This window comes from Amphiura filiformis, chromosome 8, assembly GCF_039555335.1.
Source record: "Amphiura filiformis chromosome 8, Afil_fr2py, whole genome shotgun sequence".
NCBI classification, from domain to species: domain Eukaryota; kingdom Metazoa; phylum Echinodermata; class Ophiuroidea; order Amphilepidida; family Amphiuridae; genus Amphiura; species Amphiura filiformis.
The window spans coordinates 36,544,137-36,562,171 of NC_092635.1; the positions used below are offsets into that span (position 1 = coordinate 36,544,137).

The 18,035-nt window shown below is 36.5% G+C and overlaps 1 protein-coding gene across 2 annotated transcripts in view; it reads right to left on the minus strand.

Moving 5' to 3' along the window:
• The window catches only part of LOC140158986 (PDZ domain-containing protein 2-like), a 147,690-nt gene that overhangs the window by 87,883 nt on the left and 41,772 nt on the right, over positions 1-18,035 (minus strand). For both annotated transcript variants that reach the window (XM_072182286.1, XM_072182287.1), the window contains one exon: positions 7,386-7,522. In XM_072182286.1, the coding sequence (XP_072038387.1) occupies positions 7,386-7,522 (137 nt within the window). The remainder of the gene's footprint in view (positions 1-7,385; positions 7,523-18,035) is intronic.

Here is an 18,035-nt window from a genome sequence, read left to right on the forward strand (position 1 = left end):
CAAAGGGCCATAACATGACCGAAGGAGTGGTACGACTCAAAAATAAGAGGGGATATATCCGACAGTAAAAACTAACATTTTATGGCAAAGAAATGCTAATCTATTTTGTATGAAAATGTTATAATATGGCTTTAACATCCCCTCCAAAGGACGGAGTACTTTTATGATTCATTTACCCAATTCTAAATGAACCATGGGGAGAGCGGAAGTCTGAATGTATTCTACAGAGGTGGCCAATTAATTTCAGACTTCTTTTTTTCCAAGTCAATATCCCAGCAAATCGCCACCACCGGGAATTGAACCCGGGACCCCATGCACTACAGGCAAGTAACCTAACCATTAGGCCATGCTCTCAACGTGAAGTTATTATGATCTATCAATGGTGGCAGATACTACTAACCTGATCCGTGAGCGACAGCTATCAGTTTGATGACTCCAAGAAGACGTCAGACAGGATGAGTCTAGATGTGGGCATATTTGCTCAACAAACATGCTCACCAACAAAGAGTCTAGCTTCTTGTTTTGTTAAAATCCCACAAAAGTGGTCAAACAATGAATAAAATGTTAACAAAACAAGGGTCTTTGGTTAAAATCTCTCCACACAGTGGCCACCTCCTTAAGGGATTTGAATGTTGGGGACTCTTCTATTTTTTCAAAATTCATAATTTACAATTGTTCTACTGATTGTCTATTCAAATACAGTAAATGAACTAAGCAAAGCAGTTGTTTTCTTGGCAATTTGACAATTTTATATTAGAAGTTAGATTTTATATTTAGTAGTCCGAATAATCAGTTCCAGAACAAAATATTCATTTACTGAATTCTGAGACTAATATCTCAGCTGACATGATCATGTTCTGGGTCTGACCTGGTTTACTTCAAAATCTTGATGGCAAACTGGACAAAAAAAGCACATGTAAACACTTCACAGATTTTTAATCCCCTATTCATGGTGCATGAATCACTCTATTGTGGACCATCCTTCTGATACTTCTGAAACAGTTTTGACAGGTCTTTTGTCTGCCTCTCTGTTTGTAAACAGACAAGGATGAATAGGAAAGTAACTGGGGTTGTACATCCACAAGGGGAGAGGCGATGTGTAAAATTACAGAAATAATTACACTGCAGAGATAAGGCCAATTTATTTGTTCACCCTATTGAAAGAAACAAGATAATGAATTGGCCGAATATAGCCGAAAATTGGCACCTGATTGGAAAAAATATTGATGTCACTGAATGCTCAAAATCTATCCCCTTTTCTCCATTTTTATTAATGCCCAACCTCATATTGACTTCTTCCCACTTGTACATACTGTATTTACCACAAAATTCCAAATGAAAACTTCAAATTCATGAAATATGTTTCAAAATGTGATGTTAAGCCATTTCAAAGGAAATGGTGATATATATTTAAATATGCCATCAGTTACACTATTTAGGATGTTTTTGGGGTTGATTGATGAGCAATTGGATAACACTTTCATATTCAAGTGACCCCCTCCCCATACGATCATTCAGTCAACCATCCCCACAAAATTTGTGACACCAAGGTGACTCAAAACATTTCTCTATCCTTTTTGTTGTTGTTGTCTTCAGGTTGTTGTTGTCTACATATTGTTGTCAAAAGGTTGTTGTCATCAGGTTGGTGTTAACAGGTTATTGTTGTTGTTGTTTTGTTGACATTTATAAGTTAAAGCAACCATCTATCAGGCCATATTTGTTTTAATAAAGACTGTGTCACTGTGCTAGCCTGCATACTCATAGATAATAATGAAGGAGTACTTTCTTAATAGTTCCAGCTAGTTTACTGTTTAAAAAGTAGTGATATTTGTCATACTTCAACATGTCAAACATGTTTACATGTTTAATTTCCCTGACTTTACTTTTCCTACATAGATCTTTCAAACTCAAATAGTATTTTAATGGATTCCCAAAATGTCATTCTAGTTAGCAATTGCATGCACTTAAAGATATATGAAAATCATTTCAGTCTAAAAAAAATTCAACTTCACCGCAGATCCAAAAGTTGGGTGTTAAGTGTTAATTAAGGAGGAATTGAAGAACTTCCTTGATTAAACCCTACAGTGTATACCTTCATTTCTGGCATCTAATTGCACTAAGGCCATAGTTGAGTGATGGAATTAGACATCATGATTTTAGTTTAAATACTGTTTACCACACATTTATAAAAGAGAGTTGACGAAAGAAGAAGTCATGATAGGGAAGGTATTTGTCAAGGGAGCAAGCAATGGGTGTTGTTCAAAATATTTACAAGCTAGCTGTCCTCTAAAAAAATAACAACAAAAGTAATTTTACCTATAATATAGGTAAAATTACTTCATACATACACTAAGTACTGTATAAGCCAATATTTCCACAATTTGAAGCAAAAAACATTTGAAACATTTAGTGATTTGCTAATTTTGCAGTTGGTCAATCCAGCCCCATACCTACAATAGATTATAATACTTTTATTGAATTATCAAACTATTAACAAATTCGCTGTCGTAGTGCACTGCTCCAAGCATACACTTGTTTTGAATTTTGATATGCCATAGGCTTTGTGTTGTGATCATTTCGATCAGTGGTTCGTAAGAAAGAACGCTTGATCCAGTTGACCTAACAACGGTCATATTCTAATGTGCACTACGACAGCGAATATTGCAGAGGCTCTATTCTAGAAAAGAGGCTCTGCAATCTATACTGTCTATGCTTGGCCTTCGGCTTTGATGTCAGTGCTATGCGTCCCTTCTCGACTCTGCGCTGCATGTCACGGTATCAGCGCTATGCACCTCTGGTCGCACATTTCACTGCTTGGACATTGCCATCCGAGGGAACTGATCAAGATTTATATTAACAGAGGACCTACTAACTGGTTATATGCATTTCTTAAAACATTAGTAACAATGTTGCTCTTTGTGGATAAAAAAATTGCATTTTCCCCAATTCTTTTTAAAACCTACCATACATGATCCTAGCACTTTTTCTCCTCATGTCTAACAGGCCTACCTAAAGCTGACAATAAAATTTGGCATACATAGTCAAAAAGTGCCAAAAATACATAATTTTTCAAAACAAAAGTGGGAGAAACATTCCTCCCCAGCATTGTTACCCATGTTTCAGCCTACCACTATTCTACCAAGTCACTTTGGACCAAAAGGCAAGACAGCGTAAAAAAACCTTTATAGGACAACATAGCCATGCATTCTCCATCTCTTCATATGGATAGTGAAACACAGACCTGTATTAAGGGAGGAGGGCTTTTTAAAAAACCGCACCACCTCCCAAATAAATCCAGAGTACAGGCCTGAACATTGCTGAACACAACTGCTTCCTAAATATTTCGACCCAATTAACCTTGAAAAATGACTTAACATACAATCTTCAAATGTCTTCAGGGGAAGAATTCTGCATGTTTATGTCTGGGAGATACGGATAATACGTAAATGGCTTCATGGATCTTGCACTGTAACTTCCTATATTATCTTGAAAGTGTCAAGTGAGTTACTCTATAGACTTATGCAGGTGTCAAAGGGAATCTTGAACCTACCCTCCTCAGCCCTTCACCTTGATTCAATCTTCAAAAATTATTTTTAGGCAAAGATTCACCTTCTGTCTAGAAATATTAGTTCAAGATTCACCACAAGAAAAAAATGATTAGGCCAAGATTCACCTGATCTGTGAGTGCTAGTTCTATGTAAAAACATAATATAACAATCTACATGAGGGCAAAGATTAGTCAAATATTCAATTTTGCAATAATTTGTTGGTTAAAGATTCACTGCATCTTAAAACTCACTGGCTGAAGATTCACCCCATGGTTTTGTCCAGCAAGGTAAAGATTAGATGCCTTTTCACCAACAAAATGGTGAAGTCTTGAGGAGGGTAGGGTTAAGATTCCCTTTGATGCTTGCATTAGTGCTTTGAACATAGATCCCATCTAGTAGTAATACCCAGGTGCTATGGCCACTAATGCATCACCTGATACTTGGGTTACCATAGCAACTCATGTCAGGTAAGCATACGCATTTCTCTTTCCAGGTTGACACCCTATGTCACCATTTTTTAAACCAGGGTTAACATTGCTATATGGAATTAAGTTCACTTTAGATATTCCACTGTTAACACGATGTGTACATCCATATCAAAACGATGCACTTGTCGGCTGCTACATGTTCCTCATTTCACATAATAGCTATATAGGAATAAATACCAGACTCATCTCAAGTGGAGGTCACTTCAAATCATCCCCAAGTGACATGGTTATGGAATGTTCTCTGTATTAATAACCCATGTGACTTGGGGATGATTTGAAGTGACCTCCACTTGAAATGAGTGTGGTATTTACTCCAAGTTATTATGTGAAATGAGACACATGTAGCAGCCGACAAGTGCATCCTTTTGATATGGATGTACACATATGACAGCCTGAGAATTGTCAACTTTGGGAACAAATTTCAACGATTAATAAAAACTTTTTAAAAAATAGGTCGTCCGATGAAATGGGGTAGTGAACACCACACAGTTATGAACACCGCCATTGCATGCAGGTTCCAACAGGGTAGTTAGCATTAGGATATGAACTGATTTTTCTATCACGTATCCGGAAGATCATTTAATATGAATCCACTTTGTATGCCCTAAGACTTATTCTTGTATCAAGTAACAGCCTTTATGAAAAATCCCCAGCTTTTATTGCCACTTTTACTTCTTTCCAGAGCTCCTGCACAATTTTTAAATTGTGCAGGAAAATTTTACTTAAAAGTTTGTACTTCACAATAACATAATCCGTCACCATAAAAGTATGATTGAATTCACTGTCAGGATCTATATAATGCATGTTCATTTCCGAGTCATTATGTCCAGCAAATCACGAGGGTAGACTAGCTACTTGCAGCATGTTTATCCAAAGCCACTGAATAAAATCTTGCCGGGTATGAAAGATTCGTCTCCGCTTTGATACAGAAGCCAGAAATTTAAATCCACTCTGTTCTCAATTTTCACAATGCGGCTATCTCTAAGGCACTGCCACTTCCTGTTACAAATTGAATTCAAATCCATCTCCTCGCTTGACCAATCCTGCTAAACTGCAGATTCAGTTGATATGAAGCAAAGTACTACATACAGGACTTGCCAAAGGCATCAGCTGTGTCCATACCGAAGGCTAACACTTAAGGAGTTTGAAACTCCAAGGGGAACTGACCAACCAAGATATTTAGGGGGGTTTTGTTGAACTTCCAAACACACTCACAGAAAACTTGAGAGGTTTGTGCAGGAGGTTTCATCAGGGACCATATTTTGGTATTTGCAGAAGAGCGTTAAATAACTCATCTGGGGTCTTCAATGAGAGCTGTGCATTTACAATAGAATGTAAGAGGAGAATGGTCAACTAAGGAGAGCTAAAAATCACTCTCCTATATCAGATTTAAGGAGAGCAGTAGAGAGTGATTGCTGTTGCTCTCCTCAAAAGGCAGTCCCTGGTTTCATTCAGAAGTTTGATTGTGCACAGTGATTGAGCCAATCCCTTTACTACACCGCAAGCACATGTTTCTGCTGACAAAATTACTGCGTGGACGAAACTCACTTATAACTACGAATGTCACAGGTTCAAAACCTTCAAGGTTCATGCCCCATCTGGACATGTCTACAGCATGAGGGTACTGTCAAGAAAATATTCTATAAAAAGTGCAAGCAAGAACTTTGATTTGATTTCTTTGTGAAATAAGTCTAGTCTGGACTTCTCCAGACATGCTCAATCAGGGTACAAAGACTGTATGGTGAAGGGCTAAATTGGTTATGATCCATTTGAAAAGAGAATATATCATGAACACTACTTCACAGAGTCAAATAAGTGGAAGCCTTGAGCTATTGAGTCATACTGTTGTATGGGCTCCGCATGATAAACAAATGTATAATTGTACCCTCAACAAGGTTTGTAAATTTTTTCTTTCCATTACTTGTGTGTCTTGTACACTTATGAGTCATGTTTTCAGAAACCATCCACACACCCTTTTCTGGAGCAGTAAGCAGGGTCAGAATTTCAGCGAGAATCCGCGAATCGATTCTCGAAAACAGATTTGCGTGAATCAGAGTTGATTCTCATGAACTTTTGTAGTTTACACAGAAGTTGATTTGCAAGAGTCAAATGATTCCCGCAAATGTATTCTGCAAGAATCAAGATTGATTCTCGCACTGTGAAACTGACCCTGAGTAAGTAACAGCACACTTTGCCCAACTTCATACAAAAGTAACTGAAAAGAAAAGTCATATTACTTTGTACCATAAACAGAGTTCGAATTTGTTAAAAAATTTTGCGTAGCAGTTTTTCGCTAATTCATCTTAATCAGGATACTTCCATATACTAAAGCACGATAAAAAGTGCTATACAAATGCAAAATTGGGTAGCAGTAACTTCAAAATAAGGAGCAAACTGCTATGCGATACAGCTGAATTCGAACCCTGACCATAAATTGGACAAACACTTCAGTCCATTTGGTTTCATTGTGGCAGTGATGTCACTACTCTGTTGCAGTTTTACAATGTACATGTACATGTATTCCTCTCAGTACAGATGCACCGCTTTTGGCCATGTGTGTAAACACATCAGATCTTTGAGTCGACACACACAATTTAATACTGTATCCACTAGAGCACACACTGACGTCACATTGCCCTCAAGGAAGCCAAATAGGTCCATGGCACTCAACTTCGGACTGGTACCCACCATGCCCCATGCAGATTGGACCCTAATAAGTTTCACCTCTTACTTGGCCACTACTTAGCCTAGCTCTCTGACGAGTCTCTAAAAAAAGCAAGTCATCATATCAAACGTGCCATTTTCTTTCAACCTTCTTTGACTAATGTTATGTGTCTTAGCCGAGTAAATGTTGCCTCGTTGTTTTTTTAAACAAAATATGCAGGACAGACAACCGATTAAATTTTCATCAATATGAGCTCTTACATGTAAGCTCTATTCTGCAACTGGTATGCAGTACCAGAAGTCAATCATGTTATGTTACTTGAAATTTTACTTTTCTGTGGAAACTTTGACGTAATAGAACTATTTTTGAAAAGTAGTTGGTTAATTTCCAAGAACAGCTCACAAAGAAATGTTGTCCAAATTCATTAGAACTGCAGCTCTGTATGTATGCATACCGTAAAACCTCGTCTACAAGCATATAGAGTGCTTATGATGAAAAATAAATTAATCCAGGTGTCATCCATCGACAAAATTATACCATTGTGGAATATGAGCATATAAATTACAGATAAGTCCAATCCATTGTATTGTTATATTTACAGCTGTTTCATATTAATTTAGCTTTCATTAAAAACATGCTATATGCTTGTAGACAAGGTTTTATGGTATGTTATATTCTTCTCACCTCTGTGCAGGACTGCCATCATCAATACCAGCAACAAAGATTCCTATATCACCCTTCCGTGAACCTTTACCACCAGCAATCTGTATACCTAAGGCACCTCTGTCTTTCACCAGATGAATTTTACATACTTCACGTTTCTGTGAATAAAGGAAAATAACAAAATAAACCAGTAAATCATATATTGCATTTAAAGGGATGTAAGTGTAGGCCCTTTGGATAGTGATTAGGTCTGGCATTTTCGGGTAATTTTGTGCCCGGGTACCTGGCGCATTTTTCGGGCGGGTAACCGGGTACCCAAAATTGCAACAAAAAAAAAAAAAAAAAACCATAGTGCAAATTTGTAAAAAAATTTTTTTAGGTCAACCATGAATGATCGTAGCATTTAGGTCTAGGTCCAGGGACACTACAAAACCGGATTTTTTTTTTTTTTTAAATGCCAGCCTTAATAGTGATGTCCAACAGCTTGCAAGAATGAAGAGTGAGCTGGGCCAATGCCTCGGCAACCAATAGATAGACCAACCGCGATCAAATTTTAGGTAGCGTGGCAGTGAGAATTCTCATCGCACTGTGGAATTTTCATCACAACAAGAGTTGGTTTTTATACATCTTTTTCTTTCTCTCTCTCTCTCTCTTGCGATATCACGGTTATGCATGCTTGTGATTGGCTGCTGAAAAATCAAGATTGGTAGAGTGACCTTAAAGTCTGATGCAGACTCCACATCTCGACCACAATATTGCGATATGTCATTGCAGTGCGACTGGCTGTGGCTAGTCAGAATAGATGGAATATATTTTGAGATTGCAAGATACTGCGATAATTAATGAAGTATACAGCAGCCTTTATGTGCTTTGTGCCACCATTTTGTTGGTCTTGGCAATTCCTCAATAATACAACATCTAAAACTTTATTCTAATTTGACAAATGTATGCAATCCAGTTAGAATCCATAAGAAGTAACTTTTTGTCTGTATGTTAAACACAGTCGTCCTTGATTTCACATGATTACGAGGCATCTTTATGAAGAGACGGCCATCATAGATAATTGGAGCCAAATAATTTAGAGCCATAAAACTAGCAAAAGATACTATCTTTTGTGAAACAGGTCTTCCTAACTATGCAGTCGTGTCAAAACACAGAAGCAAAATAAGAAATAAATAAAAACATGTGGCTCACTTTCCGAACTGCCATCTTGATCATGCTGTCCACAATCATCATCAACAATTTTTCCTGGAGTTGTGAGTCATACGGTGCTCTAAACAAGTCCTGTTCCTTCCTTTGGGCTAGCCCTGTATCTGACACCCCTGTCACAAAAATCTTATCCTTCTCGCATACCTTATGCTACAAGTTGAGAATTGCTAATGAATTCTTGCACCCTCTCGGATCATGTTCAAAATCAAATGATTATAATCAATTTAGGGAGGGACCTGGTCAGGGTCAAGGACAATGGATGGGAAGGAAGCGGATTTTACAAATGGGGAAATGTGCCAAGATATGATACAACGTTCTGTTAAATATAGATTTGTAGAAATCAATAGTTGTGAATTAGACAACTGGTATCAAGTGTCACTAAAAGATGATTCTCATCGGCCAGTCAGCTACTAACACTATGGTCCACAATGGCCTCATTCCAATGCCATAGTTCAATAACCTCAATTAAACAATCAGAGAGCAAAATTTGAAATCATGTTGCAGAGTATGAGTTTGTGTACCCAAATTTTCAAAGGTCATTCAATGAATGTGCAACTGTATTGGGGTTAAAGAAATATGCCCTGATAGTGTAATTTTGTTTATTCCCGAGTAATGAAAATAATGTGAAAAAACACATACTTATTTTCTTGTCAACCAATAAAATAATCACAATCTTCTCCAATTAGACCAAATTTGGCAATAATGAAACTAAGATAGGAAAAAATAAGAATAAAAAGTTCATAACTTTACAACCAAGTACATGTATGCCAGGGAGTCTTAGCAGGATTACATAACATGTAGGTAACTGAGCAAGTTTGTATGATAATATTACTATTAGTATATACATGTAATAAGAACATGTTCAAAACAGTGGCAATTATTTGTGGTTGATTAAAAAAATTACAAGTTTGTATTCAAAAGGGCACATTTGTAACTTGTAATCACTTAAGAATCTATTAACCCTAACCCCCGAAGGGTTCTTAAATTTGACGACTGGAAGGGAAAAAAGGAAGGAATAAAGAGAGAAAGCAAACAAAGATATTGTTTGCTCTTGGTGGGATTCGAACCCGAGACCCCTCGCATGTGCATATATTGACCTACAAACTCGTGTTTTTATAGCAGACCTACAATGTAGGCTAACAGCAATTTCACAAAACATCTACTTTTCGCCAGCCCATTCGGGCTGGTACCTGTTTCAGGTTTGGGGTCAGTTTACTCAAGAGATTATATTTTAGTGGTATTGGAATGATTTTTTTAAAAACTTTTTGTGGTTAAATTTTTTTAAAATATTTTAATTGATTTGTTAGGAAAAGTAAGTATGTTTTGCCGTTTCAACGAACGAAAACGAGTGAGTATTACCAAAGTTATGTTTGAACTAATTAATTATGACTTTAAAAGTTTAAAGGCCTAAATGTAACAATAATAGTTAATATATATAGCATCATATGGTCAGCAGAAGAAAATCTGACATCACCTATGATGTCATATCAGTGTCCTTGACCGGGGTCCTTACTCCTTGACCACTGAACAGCGTGATATCATGTTGATAACAGATCTATAGAATCAAAATCTTCATCATATCCTCGGATCATATCACAGATTCTCAACAATCTGTGATCATATGGACCATATTGATGTGAAAGTAGTTATCTATCATATCCTGTGTCGTTTTATGGATAAAAATGACTCAAAATGTTATTGATGAAATGGTTGCTATCATAAACATCAGTTTTGTCTTTTCAACGGGAAAAATCCGATGCAAAATAAAGTTTTTAGGGCCTAGCTATAATATGGGCATAATTTATGCATATAGTATTGAACAATGTACCCCATTTGACATGCACTTATAGATAAATAAATTGTCTTACTTTATTAATTTAATAACTTCTTTATTATAAATAAAATGACACATAACTATTTGATTCATAAAATTACATTCAACAAAATGATTGAAGAGAAAACACACAAGGCACTAGGCAGACTGTTATAGAATGGAGTATGTAAGATGCCATGTCCATAGCTTCGCAGGAGTTTCCGACTAGCAATCAACATGATCAGCACATTCAGAAAAACACAGTTTAAGAGTGAAGATTGTAGTGAGTAACCAGTCCTTTATAAATGTGCTGGCCACTATCTATTATAATATAGTAGGCTTAAACTATACATTGCGAATTAATTAAGTTATTTTAAAATAAAATGTACATGTAAGTTAACTCAAACCGCAGTGTATATATCGAAAGCAGTGAAATCGGACATTCCTAAGCGAAGATATTGAGTTCGTAAGTTCTGGTATTACAAAATTGGAAATTGAGATATCGTGGGTAAAAAGCTGAAAAGACAAAAAAAACCAACGACAACAACAACAACAACAACAACAAAACAAACAGACCAGAACAATTTGGAGTACATGTAATGAATTAAAAGAGTTGACATGAGATTGGGTCATTCCATATGAAATCCAGGAGTCGCCCCACCTGACCCCCTCAGATTTGCTTTATATTTTAGTCATATGTTGTACCTGTAAAAATATTAAAACCTGCAAATTTGAGGTCTGTAGCTCTTACGGATTTTCTGTGGCAGCCATTTAAAGTTGGAGTAGGGGGGTCTAAAATTGGACCCAAAAGTTGCCCTTGAAATAAATTTCATCTTTGGGAGTCTGTGCCTTCTTTATAAAAAGAAAGAGAAGTCTGAAACTTTGTATACACACTAACTGCATGCCCAATTTGTCAAAAAATAAAAAATAAAAAATTCTGTAATTGCGCGTTGTGTTACAGGGTCATTAAATATGCAAAAAAAAAATGTAATATTTTGTAAACTGGCAAGTTTAGCCCCCCTAAATTCACATTTTTGGTCAGATTAATTATTTTTTGTTGTCACTGATGCTATATATAGGATAAATACAATGCATATCCAAAAAATTGAGCTCACAGCTCATTTACATTTCGAACAGCGCCCTCACGAAGATGAAATTTATTGCAAATTCAACATTTTCAGGGGGCCCAAAGTCAATGTGGTCCACCTTCAAAATTTATAAAACATCACTTTTATATAACTACTAGTCTTAAATTACAACTTTGCTAAGTCCCAGTAATTGTATAGGTTGACTTCATATAAAATGACAAGCCCAAAGTTGACCATTTTCTTATGATTGCATGTAGTGCAAATGTGCTGAATTCGGAAGGCTTGAAAGTCAAATTGGCCAAAATGATTAGATGAATAGTTATTGGCCCTATTTACTTTTATTTCCATTTCATTTTCAATATATACAGATTTTCTATGGTAGCCATTTACAGTTGGAGTAGGGGGATCTAAATTTGGACCCAAAAGTTGCCCTTTGAATAAATTTCATCTTTGGGACAAATTGGGAGCCTGTACCTTCCTAATAAAAAGAGAGAGAGAGGACTGAAACTTTGTATACACACTAATTGCATGTCCAATTTGTCAACAAGTAAAAAAAATAAATGTCTGTAATTGCTCGTTGTGTGTCACAGGGTCATTAAATATGCAAAAAAAATGTAATGTTTTGTATACTGGCAAGTTTAGCCCCCTAAATTCACATTTTTGTCAGATTAATTGTTTTTTGTTGTCACTGATGCGATATATAGGACAAATACAATGCATATCCAAGACATTGAGGTGACCATTTATTTACATTTCCAACAGGGCCCTCGCGAAGATGAAAATTAATGCAAATGCACCATTTTCAGAGGGCCCAAAGTCGATGTGGTCAACCTTCAAAATTTATAAAACATCACTTTTATATGACTACTAGTCTTAAATTCAACTTTGCTCAATCCCAGTCATTTTATAGATTGACTTCATATAAAACGACAAGCCCAAAGTTGACCATTTTCTTATGATTGCATGTACTGCAAATGTGCCGAATTCGGAAGGTTTAAAAGTCAAAATGGCCACAAAATAAATGACTAGATGCATAGTTATTGGCCCTATTTACTTTTATTTCCATTTTATTTTCAATATTGGGGCCAATTTGACTTTCAAGCCTTCCGAATTCGGCACATTTGCACTACAAGCAATCATAAGAAAATGGTCAACTTTGGGCTTGTCATTTTATATGAAGTCAACCTATACAATTACTGGGACTTAGCAAAGTTGTAATTTAAGACTAGTAGTTATATAAAAGTGATGTTTTATAAATTTTGAAGGTGGACCACATCGACTTTGGGCCCCTGAAAATGTTGAATTTGCAATAAATTTCATCTTCGTGAGGGCGCTTGTTCAAATGTAAATGAGTTGTGACCTCAATTTTTGGATATGCATTGTATTTATCCTATATATAGCATCAGTGACAACAAAAGATTATTAACCTGAAAAAGTGTGAATTTAGGGGGCTAAACTTGCCAGTTTACAAAACATTACATTTTTCTTGCATATTTAATGACCCCGTGACACAACACGCATTTACAGAAATTTTTATTTTTTATTTTTGACAAATTGGGCATGCAGTTAGTGTGTACACAAAGTTTCAGACCTCTCTTTTTATAAAGAAGGCACAGCCTCCCAAAGATGAAATTTGTTTAAAGGGCAACTTTTGGGTCCAAATTTAGACCCCCCTACTCCAACTTTAAATGGCTGCCACAGAAAATCTGTAAGAGATACAGACCTCAAATTTGCAGGTTTTTAATATTTTTACAGGTACAACATATGACTAAAATATAAAGCAAATCTGAGGGGGTCAGGTGGGGCGACTCCTTGATTTCATATGGAGTGACCCGATTAGGAATTAATGTTTTCTGCTGTTTCAGTGTGCATGTTCTCATCGTTGATGGTTTGGTGGACTGTCATGTAGATGTAAGCGTGATCCTAAAAATGCCTTTCACATTGACCAAAACTAATTACAAGACCTCTTCTACATTGAGGCTGGCTTTCCCTTTTAAAGGGAATTTTATTGTTGAATCTTTTCAAAATAGCCCTTGCAAAATAAGTATTTTGAGCCTTGATCAGTGGCATGTGTTCTTGCAAATTAGCCAATTCAGGCCCAAGTAGCCAAAGGCTGTGACCACCTTGTCAAAAGCTGAAGCAGAAAGAGTATGTAACCGTACAACTAGGACCCTAGATCAGTAGTTGTCTCTGAATTCATGTAATACTGGCTACAGCGTTATTTTGATATGTGGCCAAACTGTCTATCAATCATCCCTTCAGTGTCTGGTTGTTTTAACTGCCCTTAAAATATATTAATCACAGCCAAATGATAGGTCATCTATTTAAGAAAAAATAAGTTTCAAACCAATAGCCAAATAATAAAGAAAATAATAGAAAATCTGAATTGATTTATCTTGCATGTAGACACGAAATGTCAAGGATATATCCTCTGTGTTCAACAGTTGTCTGTAGTATTGCTCTAGGGCCTGTCTCTCGCTGAATCTTCTCGGATTGATCTGAGAAGAATTATACTTTGGATGGCTCGACTGCACGCACTTTTAACATCATACAAATGCATCAACGGCAATTGAAACGAATAATAAAATCTACAGGATTCCAAGTTCCAACTCACATGAGGATCTTACCAATTCACTGTCGTAGTGCACGTTAGTAACCATTGGTTACTGGTTCAAGCCTGGGCTCATACACCTGTTCAGAATTTTGATATGCCATAGGCTTTGTGTTGCGATCAGTGGTTCATAACAAAGAAAGCGTGAGCCAGTTGACCTAGCAATGGCCATATTCTACCGTGCACTATGACAGCACATTTATGTAATGTTGTCAGTGCTATTTACAAAAACGCAATTCCAGGAGTGATAGGGAGGGTATAAGGGAGGGTCTACCTCAAAGTCCAAATATGGACCTTTTTCCGCAAACTCTTTATTTAAAACTCACAGATCTAGAGTCCTGTCTGGAGGCCCATTACCATGCAGTCTGGGGTGATACATTGGTAATACATTGTTAATACATGTAAGCCTATGTACCACAATTTGGAGTGCACTTGACTGAGGTCAAAATACGGAAATCTGTACCTGTCTGCGGTTTAGCGATATTCCGTCACACAACAATGCACAACTGAATAAGGTCAGTGTAGAAGCGAAGCGGCCAACAAGGCGCTTGCGCCGAGTAGGACTGGTGGATTTTGTAATGTCAGAGAGGGGTTGTCATGGTCCCATACAGGCACTGAACAAGTGCTAGGTCAGTGGTGTACCGACTAGGAAGGGGGAAGAGGGAGATTGCCACTCCCTGGCTCGAAACACTGGCACAAAATTGACCAAGATTTGTAATGTAGACACCTTCCTTAGAGGCCATGCATACTTAGCACTGGCTCAATGCCATCTAATTCCCACTGAGATATATCCCAACTAACTCAGCCATATGATGCTAGCTGGCAGATTGTTTCGCTCGCGCTATTCAAGGACATCACAGTCCGCAAACTGAGCTAGACCTATTGCATACTTAAAACAATAAGGAAAAATATTAACATTTCGATAGTTGTCAATCGTTTGGAAATCTTCCAATTAAATTATCATTCAAACTTAATGCAAGGAGACAGTGAATTGGCACTGGAGGTTAAACCAAGGTTTTCTTAACTCATCTTAAGACCTCGCAAAATGCAACTCAGCCGTTATAGATACGGCTATTAAGTCTTAAGTCTTAAGTCCAAATGTATTAGTCTTATTTGTATTTTAAAAGACCAGGAAAAAGACAATTCTACAGTAATCAGGCCTCGAGTTAAGAACGAAGATCAAAGGGTCTTCTGGATCTGTGCCTCTGAAATTCCGAGAGTCCTCTCTCATTTTCAAGGGTCCGAAAACAATATGATGTTTTTTTACATGTGCATTGTAGCTTCCGTAATATTTCATTCAGGCCTGTGAACAGCAATGAAATTTCACATTCACAAAAAATGTTAAACTTGGCCAATCTCAACTGCCCTTGAAATTCACAAAATAAAATTCTCTGTGAAATTAACTTATTCTACTGCGGGATTTACATCGGGAGGTATTGTAACATTCAAATAAATAATGAGGTAAAATCAAGTCAATGCCATTGTCATTATCTAGTAATGTTCATTGCCATCTTCGCTATCATTGTCGTCATCACCTTCATTGCCATGATGTCGTCATCATCATCATCAGTAAATATAATTGTTGTTTTTTTAATAACTGCTACTTTTAGCAAATGCCAGATTCAGGTCACTTTCAATCACATAGCATCATTTTATTAAATTCTGTTGATGCGTTCAAAATGTTGCAAGTAGTTTCCATGACAACAAAAAAGCATCATAATTTAATGTTTGTAAATTGGCACCAAGGTTGTTTTCCAAGATTTGTACAATATGAAGGGTCACCCTTGTTTGCAATGAGTGCAATACTGCGAATACAATAAAGACAAGAGTAAACTGTATTCTCAACAGCAAAAGGCAGAGTACTCTGCACTTTGTAAGGCAGAGTACTCTGCACAAGTACCACACAAGAAATAATGAAGATTACCAGGTTCCTAAATCTAAAACGAATTTCGCTCATAAAACCTTAAAAACAGCGGGCCCAATTAAGTGGAATTCACTTGAGAAACATATAAAGACTAAAGACGATCAAGCATTTCAAAACCAAAGTGAAAGATAATATTATTCTTAATTACATTTAGTATTTTATCTAATTTCCTTGTACGGCTTAAAGTAATTTAATTGTGCATCGTATTATCTGTAATATAGTTAATGTAGTATTGAATTTATCACGGTAATTTTTTTTTGCATATTCTTGATCACAAAACAGGCTTTTTTTGGTTTTTGTTAGGGTAAATGAGGGTGGGTGGGTTGTGTATTGACATTTTGCAGTATATTTTGTTGTTGTTGTTATTTTGAAACTTTTTGTTGTTGTTAGGACAGGGGGTTCTTAATACAGGCCTTCCGAGAACCTCCTCATTCAATGTATGTGTTTAATTGTTGTGCTGTTATATTTTATATTTGAATGAAATAAAGATGAATGAAAAAAAGACTGAATGCAAAATGAGAAGTGGAAAGCACAAAAATTTACAAAGATAATTGATACAATTTTGTAAATGCCATTGTTTTTGCATCAATTGAAACACATTGAAAGCAGCAGTAGCTAAAATTGTGGACAGTGAAGAAGCTACCTTTTTGGACAAATTGTGATATTTTTTGACCATTTTCATCAAATTCCCACAAACAAACTCTTCAGATCTTGGAATATTTTTTTAAATCCTCTTGTGGCTCTAATAAAAGATTAGGAATCAACATGTGATGAAATCAGCTCATCTTCCTTTATAGTTTGTCCACTCTGACGTACAAAGTGACAACTCGCACATATACATCGCGTAAACAGTGTGCAGTGCTGCGTCTCTGTTGCAAGTATGCGTGCCTTCCAAGTCGGCACAATGTGTGCGTCCGTGTCGGTACTTTGTACTTCAGAGTAGACTGACTGTAGGTGACAAGTAGGGTCTGTCAGAGTCGGGATATTTTCAGGAGGCTAAAACGACTCTAAAATATCACCCAAAGCTTGGAACATATTTTGAAGAATTATTACGATTTTTTTTTCCAAAATTTTTCAAAATCAATCAATTTTGGCTAAAAACAGCTGATTTTACATGATTTTAGCAAAATTTAAAATATGAAAATTAGCCAAATACATAAAATCTGGGTCGGATGGGCCTGTAAAACAAGGTGTTTTTTCCTCGCCTTAATATTTTCTTTTGTTCAACCCAAGTATAAACTCTCAAGAAGAAAATCTCAAGTAGTAGACCCAAAATTTTACTGCACTTTTGGAGAAAGTATGATGTAGCCTTATGTGACACACCCTTATACATGTACTTCAATCAGCCATCCTGATGGGAAATAACATGGGCTTTCCTCCTCTGTCTATGCTCCATAGCTTAGGATCACCCTTCTTATCTGAGACTGGACCATGTATTGCAGCTGTTGAAAACTTTCTAGAATTGTAAAATTACTTTTTACATTCGGAAGTGGTAAAAATATTTCCCGCTATTGATAGCATCATGTGATCTCAAAATAGAATAATGGTACTGTGCAAGTATGGGTCACAATATCATGTCACCATGCAACATTTTTTCACACTTCAATAGATTATCTGTAGTTGGTAGGGCACAGAGGACAGTCAGATTCAAACCCTGCTAGCTTAGCAGATGCACCATGGTATGAAGATCAAATGAAAGAGAAAGAACCCATAGAGCATGAGCTCGCCCTGAATATTCCTGTGCTGCTTTCCTATGACTTCTGACATCTCGACACATGTCATATAAACCAAAGATGCATTGGTGCCTATAAACTTGGTGCACTAAAAACCAAGTGTGTTGAAATTTGGCATCTTATTGGCCTCCACCGGGCAGAATGGAATGGACATTTATACATATTATTTGGTTATGTGGCCAAAATGGAATGAATGAATGAATGAACAAACAAACAAATGAATGCAATAATAAATGCAAGAATGAACAAATGAATGCTAGCCCTCTCTACTTTTGAACTTACATGTAGATACA